General features: G+C 39.3%; 4 protein-coding genes and 1 long non-coding RNA gene across 7 annotated transcripts in view; 3 read left to right on the top strand and 2 right to left on the bottom strand.

Moving 5' to 3' along the window:
• The window catches only part of LOC135167826 (uncharacterized), a 132,493-nt gene that overhangs the window by 97,935 nt on the left and 18,908 nt on the right, over positions 1–15,650 (bottom strand). The window lies entirely within an intron of this gene.
• LOC135168051 (protein SCO1 homolog, mitochondrial) lies at positions 1,997–5,949 on the bottom strand. The gene is made up of 4 exons (XM_064131896.1): positions 5,632–5,949; positions 2,914–3,304; positions 2,405–2,607; positions 1,997–2,316 (listed from the first exon to the last, which is right to left on the bottom strand). The coding sequence occupies exons 1-4, from the start codon at positions 5,698–5,700 to the stop codon at positions 2,128–2,130; spliced, it is 852 nt and encodes a 283-aa protein (XP_063987966.1). The 5' UTR covers positions 5,701–5,949; the 3' UTR covers positions 1,997–2,127.
• Positions 3,298–5,392, top strand: LOC135168065 (uncharacterized). The gene is made up of 4 exons (XR_010299978.1): positions 3,298–3,922; positions 4,703–4,833; positions 4,909–5,008; positions 5,095–5,392. It is a non-coding gene; the product is annotated as an uncharacterized LOC135168065 (long non-coding RNA).
• Positions 6,068–8,112, top strand: Vps36 (Vacuolar protein sorting 36). 3 transcript variants are annotated; one of them, XM_064131424.1, is made up of 6 exons: positions 6,068–6,279; positions 6,437–6,632; positions 6,764–7,128; positions 7,194–7,358; positions 7,437–7,652; positions 7,719–7,856. In XM_064131424.1, exons 1-6 carry the CDS (start codon positions 6,184–6,186, stop codon positions 7,776–7,778), a joined length of 1,098 nt encoding a protein of 365 aa, XP_063987494.1. In that variant the 5' UTR covers positions 6,068–6,183; the 3' UTR covers positions 7,779–7,856. The 3 variants fall into 3 exon arrangements, with proteins under 3 accessions (XP_063987494.1, XP_063987495.1, XP_063987493.1); XM_064131425.1 differs by having other exon boundaries at positions 7,722–7,793; XM_064131423.1 differs by having other exon boundaries at positions 6,070–6,279; positions 7,775–8,112.
• On the top strand, positions 8,274–11,414 carry LOC135167839 (uncharacterized). The gene is made up of 7 exons (XM_064131444.1): positions 8,274–8,536; positions 8,653–8,842; positions 9,050–9,215; positions 9,369–9,586; positions 9,675–9,842; positions 9,926–10,104; positions 10,406–11,414. Exons 2-7 carry the CDS (start codon positions 8,733–8,735, stop codon positions 10,543–10,545), a joined length of 981 nt encoding a protein of 326 aa, XP_063987514.1. The 5' UTR covers positions 8,274–8,536; positions 8,653–8,732; the 3' UTR covers positions 10,546–11,414.

Below are 15,650 nucleotides of genomic sequence, written 5' to 3'. Positions count from 1 at the left end.
TTCCGGAATGAAAAAATGAAAACCGAGTTTTTCACGCTTCAAAATAGACTGTAAATTCATTAAAAAATTGTATCGGACGTGAATGTCTGAAGTTCCCGGAAAAACATGCGATTTCAATTTTTTTCGCCATCTCCTCGTGGAAATGTGAACTGGGGTGGAAAAGCCAACATGAAAAACGGTTCGCATCACTGGTGCACATTGCCGTTTTCCATGCAGTTCGTTGCGGATCGAATTCATCGCGTGTAAACTTTTTTTCGCGAAATAAAGATGATTCCGGGGCCATAATAAATTTTCCCTCATTTTTAAATTGGCTCACGTCTCCTATCAACACTTGAAAAACCAGTGGTAAAGATTTTTCAATTGTCTACGGTATTTCAAGGGATAATATTGGGGATGCGAATTTACTATCGTTGACGATGTGTACTGCGAAAATACGTGCTACCCTGGAGTTTATATCCGGAGTGCATGAAAAATTGTAAGCTGGAACGTTTCATCCATTGGTGAAGAGCTCTCCACAACTATGATTTTCATATGGAGATCAAGAGCTCAAGCCTCTCATACTTCACAGCCTACTTGTGAACTGGAGCACTAGTGCATCCCCACTTCTAGCTTACATTTTCCCAACCCTCGGCCGAGTGTTTTCCGAGACACGACATACATAAATGAAGGGATGTGAACACGCGCAATCAATTTTTCTCGCAAAATTCCCTTCGCAAATATTACCTCATTACAGTCTCTATTTTATTCCATTAAATTCCATTTCATTTCACTCACATCTTTCGCAACAATTATTCCATTCCATCTTTAAAGATAATATAAAAAAAATTTTAATTATAAAATCATTATAATTATAAAACGAAGAAGAACTAATGTTTTCCCATCGCGAATGAAATGAGAAAGACCATCGGAATGCGTAATTACGCGACTACTCGAAGGACACTTAGAGAAAACGAGGCGAGCCAATTGCTTTCGCCTGTGAACATCCCCGACACTTTGTTCGGGTGTATTTGTCTAACCATAATGTTCAGAGAGCACGCCATCCGAGTCGATTAGGTTCCTACGAGAGATCCCAGGATGATTGGGTGATTACTTATGTAATAACCGTGAAGATGAGGGATAAAATTATCTCAGTCAATTTAACGACCTTTCGATATTCCATATTCCCCGCTGTGGCTAGACCAATCTGCCTAATGACTTTCTTTTATCAAAATTACTGTGATGATGAGCATGGAGATCGAGGTACAACATTCATACCGGCGTTCCTTCAATTATTTTGTGAAATAAAACACAATTGGCTGAGATATTTTTTTTACTTGAGTTTTTCTGTTCAATTCATTATTTCCAACTGAATTTCTGTCTATAAGTACATAATATTATATGTGATATGAAAGTATAGGGTTGACGACAAGAGGAAGAGCAGATCAATCGAGTCTAGAGATACAAATTACTATAACATCATTAGACGTGCTTTCAAACTTGAAATTACCCGACTACTTCAGCAAACTCATATAATACTCAGTTTTGAAGGTCTCGCGATACCCCAGGCACCCTAACTTTCACAAGAGATAGACGCGTCGGATATTGGCGAGAGGGTAAATAATACAGTGGCAAAAGGAGAGCGCAACTAACCGCGGTCAACAAGTTATCGAGGAAGGGTGGTTTACACCCTGCTATCCTGCGTAGTTACCGATAAAAAAATACAGAACTTATTCAATACCGCCCCGGATATTCCGAGGGGTTGTACTGATAGGAAGTTCGCTCCATAAGCTGATGTTCCCTCAACTTTTGAAGGAAAGAATGGAATTTTTTGTTATTACGGGGTAGAAAAGTTTTTGAAACGCAAGTTTCCGGGACAAGCCCAAGACGAAGGCTGTAGGCATATCGATGTCCTACAAAAAAATTCATTTTCAAGAGAGTATTTAATGAGATAAAAAAATTATAGTCATTTGTTGTTTGTTTGTCATCAATTGAGTGATTACCACTTAAAAAAGACCAATATAACGTATTAATTTATTTGTCTCGCGCAACTGAAAATACATTCATTCCTCTCTATAAACAATTAAATAATCTCTACGTGTCGTACGTAAAAATGGAAAACAAACTGTACAGTTCGAACAATTGAATTAATTATGCGGCTGATTCAGCGGCTTTCGGCATGAAGGAGGGAATCCAGGTGTTTCCACCTTTCAATTTCTCCAATTTAGCGTTATGCAGTAACACACTGTCAACAATTTGGTCTGGGCTATTTGTCTGGCCATAGTAATCAACGAACATTCCATCAGGATCGATCAAATACATGATGATTGTGTGGTCAACCTGAAACAAACAAAATTCCAATTTATTGCACCGCTGGATATAAATGTAAATTACATAAACACATTTAAAAAATCGAGAAAATATTCACAATATAATCATCGTCTTGATCTTTGGGTCCATTGCTGTAGTAAACTCTGTAGGCTTTGCAAGCTGCACCAACTTGCTCCAAATCACCAGTGAGTCCGATGATTTTCTCGGAGAACTCTCTGCAGTATTTTCCAACCACCTCCGGGGTGTCTCTAGTCGGATCCACCGATATGAATATCGGCTGGACTTTGAATTTCTTTTGTTCTGATTGATGAAAATGAAAAGGGTTGAGGGTGAGTTATATCTTTTCTCATGAAAGTAAAATCAAATAAATTAATAAATAAACTATTAAATGAAGAGAAAATAAATTGGAATGAAATATAATTTTTTAAAATAAGTATTAAACAGCAGAAAAAAATTAATTCCAATTTAATTCGTTAATTTAAAGCCTTGAGAAATATTTTAAAAATTCTCAACATTTTTCTACTTGAAGAGAATTTTTAATAAATTAGAAGCAACAAATATTTATATTAAAAAAAAAATAATTACCGGTACGAATGCTTCATTTACCTAATTTATTAACCGTGACGACCATCTTCTCGATTTCATCGGGACAGATATCAGGACAGTGGGTAAATCCAAAATAAATCAGAGCCCATTGTCCCAAAAAGTCCTCAGATTTGACAAGCTTTCCCTTGGGATCAACCAAATCAAATCGTCCCCCAATCTTGGCCTTCCCAATTGTCCTTCTGCGCTCTCTCTCGAGCGACAAATCCTTTTGCTCCTTCAAGTAGTACAGATAAAGCAGAAACCCACAGCCCAAGCCAGCCCCAACGAACAAGCTCGTCCACGTAATTGGGGTTTTCCGCAGGAAGCCAAGTTTTTGCTTGGGAAGAGTCCTCGTTGTTGGTGGCTCTTTAGCCTCCTGTCTCAGTATCCTTGAGATACTGTACTGTCGAGTCTGATGGCGCGTGTAATTATCGGATTAAAGTACTAAACGTAACTTAAATCTAAAGATTATAAAAAATTGCAAGTCGTTCCCAGGAAACTGAGAAGGAAATTTATTCCGAAGTCTCATGAAGACATCAATGCATTTATTAAATCATAAAAACATACGAGTTATCTAACCACAACTGTCGGTGTATTGACATGATTGTAATTTTAAAAAATTGCTGAGCCGGAGAGCGCCTCTGAGCTCATTTCTGTCCAGATATTCCATTCCAATAGATAATTAACAATCCCCCCCTTGAGTCTTTATCAGCCTGTTCAAACACTAGCAGGTGAACTACCCAAAATATTCCCCATGGCTTTGAAAACTGACAACAGACGTCATCAATTGACCTGACGTTTCACCCACACAGTATCTGATTGTCTATCTGTGGCCCCGGGGCTCTAGAAAAACGCTCGACGGCCACCAGGAGCCCACATTCGTTCGGATAAACTCATATCGGTACGTTAGCGTGTTGGAACATAAATTGTAAATAAACAGAGGATAGGAGTATCACGGTGAGGAGGTTTTGCAAGAATTTGTGGGAAGTTTTCGACGGTATTGGTCACGAGGTCTTCATTGGCGACTGCTGTGAGTACCTATTATATTTACCCTCATCCCAATGATATCTGTGCTCTACCCAGACGATAAGAAATTTTGTTCCGCAGGTTCTCGGACACAAAAAAATTACGCGACAGAGGTTTAGTTGTGTAAAAGTTAAAGACAAGTAGAAAATTGGATTTGTATAGGACAGTGTAGTTATTGTCGTGCATAAATTATTAGTGTGTTTTAGAATTATTGTTTTGGCCGCAACTTCCTCCCCCTCAATCCTTTGATGATATGTGACCAGCGAAAAAATATTTATATTGACTTTTATGAATTTGAAAGACTACAGTTGAGGAATTTATGGGAAAGCTGATTTTGAGAATTTTTTATGAACAATTCAAAATGTCTTGTAATCCCTATTAAAACCAAATTAACTCGTATCGATGTCGTAATCACCTGTGAATTTCCACTCAACGTCCTTGAGGCAGATGCTGGAATTTCGACTTTCAAAAAATACTAATTACTCTTTAACAAATGGTTTTATAAATAGAATCAGCTATTGCTGTCACATCAAATTCGGTCAGAGTAATATCCAAAGAATTTTTCAAGTCAGTGTTGATGTATTTGGGAAGGATTTCTTTGAGCTAGTGTAGGACAAGCAAAAAAAATAATTAAATCATTCAAATTAATTGGGTAATTAATATGCATGCAAGAGGGTGTCCAATACCTACTTTTCCTTCGCCTGATTCTTCTATTGTGTTTCAATTATTAAATTAAACTGAAAATAATGTCTTGACTGTGTGTGATGTGTTCTTCGCATTTCAGGAAGACGTTCCAGTCATTTTCGCGAGAGTGTCACTCGAAAATTAAGTGTTTTCGGTATTAACTCATCATGAAACTAATCAACTTCCTGGTTCTCTTCTTTTTCGTAGTTTGCACCGTCGCCTACGAGATAGGTAAACCGATGAGAGAGAGGTCTCTCTCAAAAACGTGCACCAGTTTGAAAAAGTCATACTGATTGTATTTTTTAGATAAATTAAATCCTGGCGAAAGATGCTTGTTAAAGTGTAAGAGTCAGGGTCGCGTGATAAATTTGGAAATGTCTGAACTGGGTGTTTGTTACTGCGATGAGTAAGTTGGCGAATGTCACCAAAAAATTGAAATATTTCCAATTTTCAGTTTTTAAAATAATTCACTGTGAACATTTTTCTTTCTAGTTAATGATCGAGTCTCCGACCTGGGGAACTGGGGAATTCCTTAGGTAGTTGGAGGATCAATTTCGAGATCTACTCCATTAATAAAATGGAGTTGTAATGTGCCAATTTATTGGAATGGACAAGACTTCATTATTAAATTATAAATACGAAGTAGACTGTAATCACGTCATAATACATTAATTCCCAACTCATAAAGATGAGTTTCTAGGGGAAATGATCTCCAGATGAATTTATTTCTTCGAGTAGAAGCAACAAAAAAATTAATTGTAAACTATTGAATAAATACCCTATGATGTCGTCTCAATAGTGATATTTTTGGTTTTACCGCATATTAATAATTTTTAATTAAAAAATAATTCCCTCGAGCTGCCAATTAAAGTCGTCACCCCATGGGGAAGACAAGAATATCAATCATCAGTTGAAAAAAAAATAGCTTTCCCATGTGTACTTGCAATTTTCGATAAACAACCTCAACGCCAAAGCCCGGCACAAATTTTTTCAACGACTTTCTACCGAAAAAAATCATCAAAAATTTACCTGGTGCAGACACAGTCTCGGCGGCGCCTGTAGCCTGCACAAACTCCTCAATACCGAAGTTGTCATCATCCTTTCAAGTATTTAACAACAATTACTAAAAACACTCATTGGCAATAGGTATGGATGACGCAACCGCGAGAATCCTGATTAATAATCGCCAAAAATAATCTTCCAAACCGTTAAAGCTCATTCACAACTCACTTAATTCCGATAATTAATTAATCTATCGAATTGTCACACGATAATGACTGATTACAACCGATTTAACTAAATTTATCAGCCCGGCGTCGCACAACACAAAAATGGCGTCAGTTCGCCGACCGACGCTTAGACAATGACGCAGTAAATTCCCTTGCGCGGCTTGCGCGGCGCATCTCTCCGAGCGCACGCGCAGCGACGTTAATCCTGTAGGTAATGCCGGTCCTTCTATACCGACGAGAGCATCGGAATGTGTCAAAATCACATTGAGTCCGATGACTGTGAAGTGTTTGGAAGTTTTCGAGGAGGTTCTCCTGCAGATCATATGATTTAACCTCAGATATCCGATCCAGGATGAACAGATTCGAGTACCGGGAGTCCAGGCTAATGCCCCATGAGGGCTACGTCCGGAGGGATCATCCTGTGAGGCTGTACGATGGGGACACGAAGGTGAGTCGGTTGGTTTGATCATTCATCGACAATCAGGCTAGTCCATGATTGACGTCTAATGTCAATTAATAATAATTATTGTTTGAATAATATTCTTTCGATACTAGAAGCCTAAAAGTCTATACAATAAATTTTCCCTGTTGAAATGCGCTTGCAGACGAACTTTGCTGGTGGAGAGGTCGTGTTGACGAGTCACAGACTGATCTGGGGACGTCCCCAGGACGTTGCCCAGGGTCAGGTCTGTCTGTCACTGTCACTGAAGCACGTAGTCTTCTTCGAGGAAGACAGTGCAAGGGTTTTCTCCTTCAACAGGAGTAGAAAGGTGGTTTTGCACTTGGCAGAGCCTGCACCAGGTGAATTAATTACTTAACTATTATTTTATTGCTCCCATGTTCCCAAAAACATTTCAGAATGTTCTGAATGTTCAGAATATAGCTTAGGGATAGATAAAGACCATTCCAATAATCCTGGACTTGCCTTCTAGACAAATTACCAGGGCCAGTGGACACCAGCTTCCACATGTACATAAAATTGTCTTTCAAAGAGGGCCTGGACCCCAGGTTTCTCTCAGACTTCGCCGAGGCGATAATGAAGAGGACCTGGGAGATAATGCCGATGATTCCGACGATATCGATGTCCGAAATGAGTATTCAGAGCCCACCAGGAGCTGCCTCTCAGCTGCCAACGATAAAAACAAGAACTGGAATCATTGGGATTGAGCGGAGTCTTCAGGAACGCCAGAAGGCCACCGACAACAGCATCTCCATGGCCTTCCAGGATCTCCGGAAGCTCATGGAGATGGCGAAGGACATGGTGACGATATCGAAGACGATATCAGCTAAGATAAGGGTGATTGTCGGCTTTGTGACTGCATGAGTGTTCCGAGGACACTGGTAATTGTGGAAAAATTGCAGGAACGACAGGGAGACATCACTGAGGATGAGACTGTGAGGTTTAAATCGTATCTGATGAGCATGGGCATTGATGATCCTGTCACCAGAGATGCGTACAAAACCAGTAATGAGTACTTTAGACAGCTTGCTGTGCAGCTTTCGCAGATATTGGAGGAACCATTGAAAGTAATTTTTTTAACATTTATTTACCCAAACAAAAACAAACTAATGCATGTTTAATTCAATTGAAGCATTAATGTACAGGAAGTTGGGGGAATGATGACGTTGACGGACGTTTATTGTCGAGTGAACAGAGCCAGAGGTCTGGAGCTCTTGTCACCAGAGGATTTGCTCAATGCATGTCGACAGCTAGCACCACTGAGCCTCCCAGTGGTACTCAGGGTGTTTGATAGTGGAGTTATGGTGCTACAGGCTAGGTCACATGATGATAATGCTGTTGTCGAGGCTCTTGTTGAATTGGTAAGTGTCATTTTCCATTAACGACTGAATTTAGAATTTGACAATCAAATAAAAATGTTTTTTCAGAAGATGGTCTGTAGGATAACCTATTCAATAAGGTATCAAATATTTGTTTATTACAGCTGAGAGATAGAGGCTCAATCACTGCCGAAGAATTAGCCCAGTCAGTAGGAATCTCCATCGTCCTCGCACGAGAGAGACTCCTGGTGACTGAGAAGCATGGAAGGGCCTGCAGAGATGACACAATCGAAGCCCTGAGATTCTACCCAAATCTGTTCCTCGAAGAAGTTTCTTAAATCATGATTTCTTCCCCGAAAAATAATGTTTATATTTTTCTGATAGATTGCAAATGGCTATTTGCAAACAAAGAATGATTTGCTGTGCTCTTTGAGATTTTAAATGCCTGTCGAGAAATTTTCTAACAGGCTGAATAAACAAATGTATTTTACGAAAAAGTTAATTTTTTGCACTGCCTGTACTTTGAAAAAATTATTTCCACTTTTTTGAGATTAATTCTTGTTGGGGGAATTTATTCTACACTAAATGAACAATTTTATTCTTCATTATAATTTATTTTTAAAAATTGCCCTAAAATTTACTCCGTGGGTGAGCGCTGAGTCGATAAAGCAGGACTAATGTTATGGAAAGACGGATATTTCGCTTGATTTTGCTCCGTCCGGTCAGCAAATTCCCGAGTGACATAATTCATCGGTTTATTTTTATCAAGTTCGTCGCATAAAGTGAATAAGAGTGATGGGAAATATTTGAGGACTTCCGTGAATCTGGACGTCCTTGCATGGAAATTCTTTGACACTTTTTTCCCTCATCTCCGAGACTTCAGGACAGAATTTGGAGCACCAGGGGTAACTGCACAAGGTTCCAAGGTCAGTACATTTATTTTTAATACATAATCTCCAATGTTTTCGTCTATTTCGAGTCCCGGAGCAATTTGTGAAACAATTGGCGTCCCCGAGATTGAGGTTATGTTCTGCATCTTTAGGTGTTTATGCAGAAATCAATGATTCTATAACTCGTGGCGAGTGTACAACACATTGAGGATTGTTTATAACATTTTCGTCGATGGGATTTATTGATGATGAGCTCGATGAAGTTTCAAAACTGTGCGAAAATGTCGTTGAAGGTAGCAAACTCGTCTGCTGTGTGCCAACTCAAGTCAGAGTGGAAATAACGTGAGTTGGAGACAATATTAATGACAATTCAATTGTAAAATTAGAATTCAGTTGCCCTTTTGTGGTGAATCGAATTAATTTATTATTTTATTTATAATACATTATCAAAATTCAATTAAAAATATTACTCAGAGTCTCAATAATCATTTATTCGACTTTACTTATTAATTGTTTTATTATACGTGTGGATTTTGCTCTCTACAACAGGAAAACATCATTCAAGAAAATTATAACCTGCATACAGTTCCCTGAAGGCTATCCTGCAGACGTGCTGCTTATAGAATTGAAAAGTAAAACTTTGTCGCCAAAGTTATTGTTGGGCTTGACTGAAGTTTGTGAAAAAGAGTGCAAAAGTCGCTTGGGAAAAGCACAGGTAAATATTAACTACTATCCCTATCATCAAAGTGATTTATTGAGAAACTTCTCCAATTATAAATTAATAATAGTGAACAGGTAATTGAAAAATCCACTTTTTAGAGTGAAAGAATCATTTTTTTTCTTGGTTTAAAAATTATTCTCTTATTAGGTCCTGCCAACATTGAAGTTCATAAAGAATTTTATTGACGAAAATCCCCTGATTTGTTGCTACGATGAAATCAATTCCGTAAAAGAGCTCCTGAAGGAGAAAGACACCTTAAAATTGCGCCAAAAATTATCGACGATAAATCTTGAGGTACATCAGGGTCTCTATTACTATAAGACAAAGCTGATAGTTCCAGACGATTACCCTTCATCATCAGTGAGGTGAAGAACTCCATTAAAATTTAACCTATCGGGTAATTTACGTCGAAATTCGGCAAATGAAAATTCAATGGAATTAATTGAATTACAGCATTAACCCAGACGCTGAGACCAATCTCCCTCCTCTCTTCGGTCGTTTCCTCTGCGGCCAGGGACGGGAGCTGGGACGTAAATGCGTCGAGCCCCCACTGAGGAAAAAACCAAATCAGATATTCACACCGTCTCCCTCTCTCAAGATCGTTGCGTCATTCTTGATAACGTGAGCATTATGCAAGCAATTTTAATTGGTTATTGGTATGGAATCGTGGAAAATAAACTTGTAAAGTGTAATTTTTTCCCCAGAACTATAAAAAAAATTCCAAACGAGCATTGCCAGCTGTGCAAGGCAGAATGCCTTCCCCCAAACCCAGAAGACGCGGTTATGGACGAAAATGCCGATATGCATGTGGAGAAGCTGTATTGTGGTCATCTTTTTCATCTGAAGTGTCTCAGAACGTACATGAATACTCCTCCATTCCATGGTAATTATAAATATGTTGTTAAACACTAATTCATTTTCAGGAGCTGCCACTTACAATTTATTCTCTTTAATCTTCGCCTGGAAGGTAACTCTATAATTTTTTCAAGACTAAAAATATTTTTTAACGACTTACAATCGATATAAAAAATTCATACCTGGACATTTAAAATGGCAATATGTTCAGGGTCAAATTCCTCGAATATCCCCAAATGATGGATGAAATTCTCAATGCAGAACAGGATTTGCACAATCGACTCAATCCCTCATGATTAAAATAAAAAAAAAACAACCGAATATTTCAGGGGGTAAAAAATGTCCGGGCTGTGGACAGCGTGTCTACCACGATAAATGGGGACTGACTGATAAACTCGCCGAAGAGAGATGGGCACATGCACAGGCCCGTGCAAGAGAGTTCGCAGAAGTCGTTGACTTCTTCGAGTGAGGGACAAGTCATCGAAGGGCCAGTGCATCAGTCGAATTGCCATGCAATTTTCAGGGTACACTGCAGCCTATTGACAGTGGAGTGATGGGGAAAATATATTTCATATTCAATACCTATTTTTCATTTCATTGAACGACCAGCAAAGGGGAAGGGGGATTTTTCTAAAGGGAAAATAAATATTTGGGAGGAAAAGGGAGGATTTGAGAGCTCGGAAAATCCTTTGAAATTTATACTGATGGTTTTCGTCGAGTATCTAACTAATATGTGGCATCGTAAAAGTTATATATCGTCCGTGTATTGATCCTGACTAGCGACTCCGGATCCTCTACTCACATTTCCCTCGGTACCTCGGCTTCACGGCCTCATTTATCCTCGCACATTTTCGCTCTTTTTTCCTTTTCTTTTCACTCCACCAGTTCTCCCAGTGATTTTTCCCCGGCTTTTTCACGAATAATATTTTTGTTTATTGTTTTTCCTATTGGCTCATTCAAAATTGACAGCCTCAGAGTGTTCGCTCTAATTTTATTTACATATTTACCTCGATAGAACGAGACCAATGTATTGGAGAGCAATTATTGTTCTAAACGATTCATGTGTGCACTTGTATCATGTTTTACTCGGTATCGGTTGCACTGGGGGTTTTATAAACGATGGGGTATTATTTACGGAGATAAAGTGTCGTGCCCATGAGTAAGGTGCGCCGGAGTCGTTATTCTCTGTAAACTTGCCTCTAAATCCTCTCAATATTCACTTAGTCCATCCTCTTTACCCATAGAAATAGAAAAATCGAGAAAACTATGTTGGTTAGAATTAATTGTGCGTAAAATATGTGGAATGTATTTTTTACAATAAAAGGGAATGAAATACTACCTATGACTGATTGGAATTGTCAAGTTCCAATTCGTTAAATTGTGTCATCCATATTTTTTTGAATTTTTTACCAACACTTGACATTTATTGTGGAAGTTAAATATTAACAATTACAACTTCGAGTTGAAGTCGGAATTTGATTGGAAGTTCTTATTTGAATAATAATTAGGAAATTCTAAGTATCAGGGCCATTTGAACTTTTTTTCTAGTTGATGTGACTCTCCTGACAATTATTAATCGTAAAATTATTTAAATTTTCATTTTATCGGCGAGTCAGTCGAATTTGACCCGATTTAATGTTTCCACGTCACAATAAAATTCCGCCCTTAACTCGATACGAAATAATAGCATGGAAAATTACCGTGCAATTACTGATATGGTACCTAAAAATATTCCGCAGTGAAAATAGTAGTCCCTCATTTCGGGGAATCCCATTTTCGCAAATACCCTCACGGTCGTCCCCGTGCACGACCAGAGCTTCTAAAATTTTCCAAAATTACCTTCGGATAAAATTTTAATTACGTTCATTAGACTGATTTATGGGTTTGAAATTCTCGTTTTTGAATCGGGTGAAGGTTTAGCTCAGGGAAAAGGCGATGCGTGAGCAAAAGCCCGCAGACAACTCACCCCTTCCAACACCTTTATGCATCAGACAGGACGAAAGGTTCGTTGATCTTCCTAGGGTGGGTTAACGCGTGACTATTGATTCAACTTGGAAAGGGGCAGGTTATTAATTGGCGAAACTCATCAGACATATGCTAATGACAGCGAGTAATCGATGAAATCGATGGGGGGAGTAAATGGGACTGGTGAGCAAAATTGTTGTCAGATGTGAGGGGCATTATTTGTTGAAATTAATTGAACTTCACTTGGAAACCTTCTCCATCCCATAATCGCAGATAATCGCAGTTATTTTCAACAATTAAATTCTCTCCTCGACCGAGCGATAATGACAGATAAAATTGCATTACAGGAAGATAAACAAATAGGTTTCAGTCATCAGTAGAATTCAACGTATGCATGAATACACAAGGGCATTAACGTGAGACAGCTTGGCAGACTAATTCCTGGTTATCGATTGTACGCGCGTTTGGAGCTATACCCTGAGCCACAAGGGAACAGTGGTATGTTCACTCAATGCGGTTTAGCTTCAAGCCCAATACTCTCCTCCCCCACCCAATTCTCCATATCCTTTCAGGGATACGCCAGATAGTTTCGAGGCATCAGTTATTACCCCAGTGGCAATTATTCACTGTTGTGTATGCAGGTCGATAATTTCCATTAGAGGGGATCATTCATTTATATGTGACAATGGATTATTGATGAAGTTTTTTCGAGGATTTATTGGGCTCACGGTCTGGATGGAAATGAGGGTAACGAAGGTGTTTGTCCGTTTTATTGAGTGATTGATTGTGCTGATTGTGATTGTTAGCGACTGATAATTAATAGAATTTAATTTGTGAATGAATAATCGGGAAATTTAACGATGCGGGGGTAACTTCAATGAGATATTGTTGATCCGCAGAAAAATTTCAAACTTCACCGGGAAAAATTTCCCTAATTAAGGCAAACGGATTAATTAGAATGGCTTCAAGCGCCGACGCTTTCGTCGAATTGTAATAGACAGCCAGGTGCGGGTGGAGGGTAAACCTCGCAACAATGCTCCAGGGGGGTTGTGAAAATGTCAGAGCATTCCCAGTGTTAATTGTCAGACGAAAATTCCTCACACTGACAATAATTCACATTTCCCAGCGGGTGAGAATTAATCCCAAATTGTTACTCCACCAGAATCACAAACCTCCCAGTCTGATAATTCAATTAGTGAAGATCCATTGACAATCGCGGCGCCTCAATAAGACTAAATGAGGGGGAAGACAATTTTTATTGCCTTTCACGAATTATTCATCAAGCGTGAAAGGTGGTATTGATGAAAGTTAACCCCGGAAATAAATGACTGTGTGGTATTGGGGTAGAGAATTGTTGTTACAAATGGTCGTTGCACTGTTTGCACGCTTGCTCCGCCAGTTTCTCGTGACAATTAACCTTCAGGAGAATGGACAAGGCCATAGTGAAGGTTCGCACCCCGATGTTTGCACCTGGGGCCCGATGAGACATCTATCTCATCCGGACAAAACGAAATCACGATTTTTACAGCTTTTCATTGGGGGAGGGAAATTTAAACGGCATTTCTTCTAAATTAACCGTAATTGTGAGGGGAAAAATTTTTTATTGACACATTTTCCGATGAAAACATGAGTTTCCCACTTTTGAAATCCTCCCCTCGAAAAAAATACTAATATTTATTAATTTTTTACATAAAAAACTTGATTTTAAATCCCAAATAATTTTCAACTTGCAACCAGCGGCTGTCCTCTCTCTCCAAAAAATTCTAAATAAAAAAAAAAAAATTGACGTTACCCCCAGTCACGAAATGGTACACCCACGAACCCCAAAGAAAGCCAAGAAAGTTAAACAGAAGGGGCTCACTGGAGGAAACAATAAATAACTCTCGCACGACGAGAAAGAGAGAGGGGGCACGTAACTAACGTAACTCACTCACTGAATGTTTCAGTGCCCCCCTCTTTCTCCAGTCCCCCTCCCCCTTTGACACGTGCTTCCAAGACCTCATTAGACCCTTCGCCCGTCCGACTGTGTCAGAAAGGGGTGTCTGTCCGTCTACATCCGATTCCCAAAGGAGAATTAAAGACAAAATCCCCGAGGAATGAGCACGAAGAGAGCGACGCAACAGACGGCCCTCCGAAAACCACTGGTGCGTTGACAGCCCCATTGGCACGAACCAATGGACAGGGGGTGAGTAAAAAAAAAATACTCTCTTGGATCCCCTCCCCCCCCCTCCGCCCCTATTCGTTGCGATAGGGAAACAAATTTGTGATACACCTATAATTACACGTAGGGCCCGAAGCGCGTCATATAACGCGTCGTGGATCAATAGCTGGGAAATGGCTGGAAGCCAAGTCCGACGATGTCGTTTCGAGTTTTGCCGTTGTCACTGAACCGGGCGGCTAACCCCTTTCACCGACTGGTGGGAGGGTTGTCCCACTTGTTCGAGAAGCACGACCACGACGCCGAAGGCCGCAGCTTTGCACACGTTTCGTCTTCGCTATCGTGCCAAGGGCGATGGAATTTTTATATTCAATGTGGTAAGGATTTGCAAGTAGCTTTTGCACTTAGAAATCACGATACCATCGTCGATAATGTTGCCAAATTTTTTTTTTCGCGATTGTGAACGAGGAAAGACGACTTTCCGATTTTTTTTTGATTTTTTAGGGCGTGCGATGCGTCGAAAGAATTTTGGGGGATTTTTTGAGGGGAATTCGGGGGATTTTTAATGTGTCGTAAGGTTGGGGTTGGTTTAGGAGGTTTTGGCAGTGGGGGTGGGAATTTTTTGAGGGGAACATTGGGGGGAATAAGCCACCTTACGGTACTACAACGGAAAAATTTAATGGAAGAGTTGGAATTCGGGTGAATGCGTTCAATTAGCCCGCTGATTATCCCCCGAATTCAATACGATTCTGTATCGAACGGGCGATAATACCTTCGCTTTTCAATTCTCGATAATCGCCCTTCCATGTGAATAATGGATGAAGTGGAAACTATGCCACCCACCGTATGAATATTCATTCGTAGTTGAGCGGTTGGATACAAAGGGGAATTGCCAAAATTGCATTGATTTCAATATCTCGATGAACCAGAATTTCCATTGTTGGCGGTTTATCAATGGGTATCACTGGGCAAACGGGTGTCCCTTCGGTGTTAATTGGTACCTTTGGAACTGCCCCGTGAATGCGACGAATGATCACGCGGGGGATTTATTATAATTAATCTCTCCTCTCAGGATTTTGATTAGAAATTATCAGACCAATTTGCCGAATGAAGTTATTACTATACATAATTACATATTATATTGATATATAATCACAAAATAACTATCATTAATAATGAATAATTATTAAAATTACGTCCGATTCAAATTATTTCCTCTTTGGTAATTTTTTCCGTTGAATATTTCGGGAAAGAATTCAATTTATTCACATATAATACCACAAGTGGTTCAAAATTATCGAATATTTCCCGATAGATTCGTTGCAAACAAATGAAGGAGTCAAGTTTTTCAGGCTAAAAAATCACGAGTGCGAAGCACGAGTGATTTTTCCTGAAAAACTTGACGACTTCATTTGTATGCAGGGAACCTAGAGGGAAATATTCTATAATTT

Source organism: Diachasmimorpha longicaudata, chromosome 12, assembly GCF_034640455.1.
Source record: "Diachasmimorpha longicaudata isolate KC_UGA_2023 chromosome 12, iyDiaLong2, whole genome shotgun sequence".
NCBI lineage: Eukaryota > Metazoa > Arthropoda > Insecta > Hymenoptera > Braconidae > Diachasmimorpha > Diachasmimorpha longicaudata.
This window is presented reverse-complemented; position numbering and strand designations above follow the sequence as displayed.